The 2,320-nt window shown below is 34.1% G+C and overlaps 1 protein-coding gene across 1 annotated transcript; it reads left to right on the top strand.

The window, feature by feature from the left end:
• Positions 1–913: 913 nt before the first annotated feature.
• Positions 914–2,029, top strand: LOC143531311 (protein LEAD-SENSITIVE 1-like). The gene is made up of 2 exons (XM_077026636.1): positions 914–1,217; positions 1,307–2,029. Exons 1-2 carry the CDS (start codon positions 1,127–1,129, stop codon positions 1,939–1,941), a joined length of 726 nt encoding a protein of 241 aa, XP_076882751.1. The 5' UTR covers positions 914–1,126; the 3' UTR covers positions 1,942–2,029.
• Positions 2,030–2,320: the final 291 nt, after the last annotated feature.

Here is a 2,320-nt window from a genome sequence, read left to right as displayed (position 1 = left end):
AACCAAATTCTTAGGGTTTTTATTATTTCAAGAGTGAATAACAACTTGAGAGCACTAAGTCTCAATAAATAGGAAAAACAAAAGATAACTTGAACGGCTCTAAGCAAAAGACTCGGCCAACATAACAAACAGGCCCAACAACCCTTATTTAAAAACTAAATACTTAAAAGATAATTAAGTAACACTCCTGAATAATAATTTGAATCATATTTCGACAAATTTATTAGTTTTTAGTCCATTTATTTTTTGGGCCCATTCAAATCATATTGTTTATGTTTATTTGTTTAGTTGGGTCCGATTTTATATTAGTAATGGTTTAAAACTTTTGTTTTGGGCGTGGTTATGACAAAAGTCCAAACCCATGTCTCGTTAAAATGTTTGGGATCGAGTTACGGTGTGAACTAGTTATCAACGCTGCGACGGTTATTATCATACTGAAGTGATGCTTCACAAAACAATCATACTGCTTCTAATACCAATTCAAGTGTCTTTAGGGTTAAACATGAACATATTTATTGTTCTGTGTTGAAACTTTGAAATACAAATCTATTTATATATATCATTCGTATGAGTTTTTTTTTTTATTGATAGAGTTATTAACCCAAGTGTTTTGAGCTTTAGTCAAACAAGTATGAAGGAAAGCTTTGAGCTTATGGCTCCAAAGTGGTTGGATCTCGTACTAAGATTTTGGAAGTCAGTCATTATTTTCTGGATTCTAGTATAATCAGTCTCTATGCAGTTTCAATCACCTCGTACATGTGTTCACATCTTTCTATTTTAATTTTCCTTTTAAGAAAGTTCTCATCCGATTCAGAATAATATTTTGAATGAGAATTAACCCACTTGACACATAATGGCCTGAATATTTAAAGCGATTCACTGTTTTTAGAAAGCTGTTTTTTGACTCCGTCTATCCTACTCAGTCCACAAACAAAATATGAGTTGACGTATAAACAATAGGCTGAACATTCAAAAGTCAAGCAAACTATTATATATTACTTGACCACTTTGGAAAGGCCCTTTCATTTCTTTTTCCTCCATATAATTTACAAGTATATATATACACACATAGTAACACATATACAAATACAAGCATACATCCTTGAGAGCATTTTAATTGACACAAATGAGTCTACTATCCCAGAAAATCGAAAGATCTGAGCTCAAGGAAGGAGACCATATATATAGTTGGAGGAAATCGGCATACACTCACCATGGTTAGTTCCCTTTTTAACTACTAAATGTTTATGTTTAATTACACATTAATCTGGCAATTAAATAACTAGTTAGAAATATATATGTGCAGGCATCTTCATTGGGGAAGGCAAAATTATTCATTTTGTGAACCCGAAAAAGAAGGCCGGGGGTACTGGTCTGTTAGCACCCTTTAGAGGTTTCTCAACAAGTGGCGGTGACGGTGAAAAAACACACTGTTCGACTTCATTTTGTAGGTTGGAGAAAGTGGCAGAAAGTGGAGTAAGATTGTCTTGCATAGATTGCTTCCTTAAAAAGGGATCATTATGCCGATATGAATATCAAGTAAGTCGCGTATTTCTTCTAGCAAAAGCCGTTGGGGGAACATGCACCATGGCGGAATCTGATCCATCCGAAGAAGTTATCCATAGGGCTACTTATTTGCATGAAAATGGGTATGGAAAGTATGATTTGATGAATAATAATTGTGAAGATTTTGCGCTTTATTGTAAAACTGGTCTATGGAGCACTGATAAAGGGTATCAAGGGAGGAGTAGTCAAGCGAATATGGTTCATCCAACAAGCAAGGATAAGAAAAATAACGACTTGCGGGAAAGTGTTATTCGATATGCAACCGCGATTCCAAGATCATTCTCGAAGAGAGAGGATAAAGACTTGGGTCTTCGTAAGGATGTTGTGAAGGTGCCTGTGGAAGAGTTATCTTCTTTTTGTGCTTCTCTAAAGTAGCAATGAATAAACAATTTTGGGATGTGTTCCATGAAAGCTCAAAAGAGCTTTCATCTATGAATGTAATATTTGTGTCAATTATCAATTATGTAGTCACCCAAATGGGTAACACTATTATAGTGTATTGAGTATTGATTAGTGATTACTGATTAATACATGTATTCACCGTTACCTAAAATAATCGTTATAATAGTTCATAAATATCTTAAGTTATGAGAGGATTTTAAAACCTCGAAGGCAAGCATCACTAATCTACTACCTTATCTTAACCTTCCAAGATATGAACCGCTATAGTTACTACACAAATTGATTAATGAAATTGTGTGTTGGCCCTAGACAACAACATTGTTAATTATCACCTAACAAGATTCAATTTCAA

This window comes from Bidens hawaiensis, unplaced genomic scaffold, assembly GCF_021521415.1.
Source record: "Bidens hawaiensis isolate Kalapana, Puna unplaced genomic scaffold, B.hawaiensis_p1.1 tig00009139_1, whole genome shotgun sequence".
NCBI lineage: Eukaryota > Viridiplantae > Streptophyta > Magnoliopsida > Asterales > Asteraceae > Bidens > Bidens hawaiensis.
Note: the sequence above shows the minus strand (reverse complement) of the source record. Positions and strands in the feature narration are given on the sequence as shown.

Bases quoted from the DNA above. Each gene is read 5' to 3' on its own strand.
- LOC143531311 (XM_077026636.1), top strand. From the start codon at position 1,127: ATGAGTCTACTATCCCAGAAAATCGAAAGATCTGAGCTCAAGGAAGGA. The intron at 1,218-1,306 runs GTTAGTTCCCTT...ATATATGTGCAG, and splicing joins ATCGGCATACACTCACCATG to GCATCTTCATTGGGGAAGGC.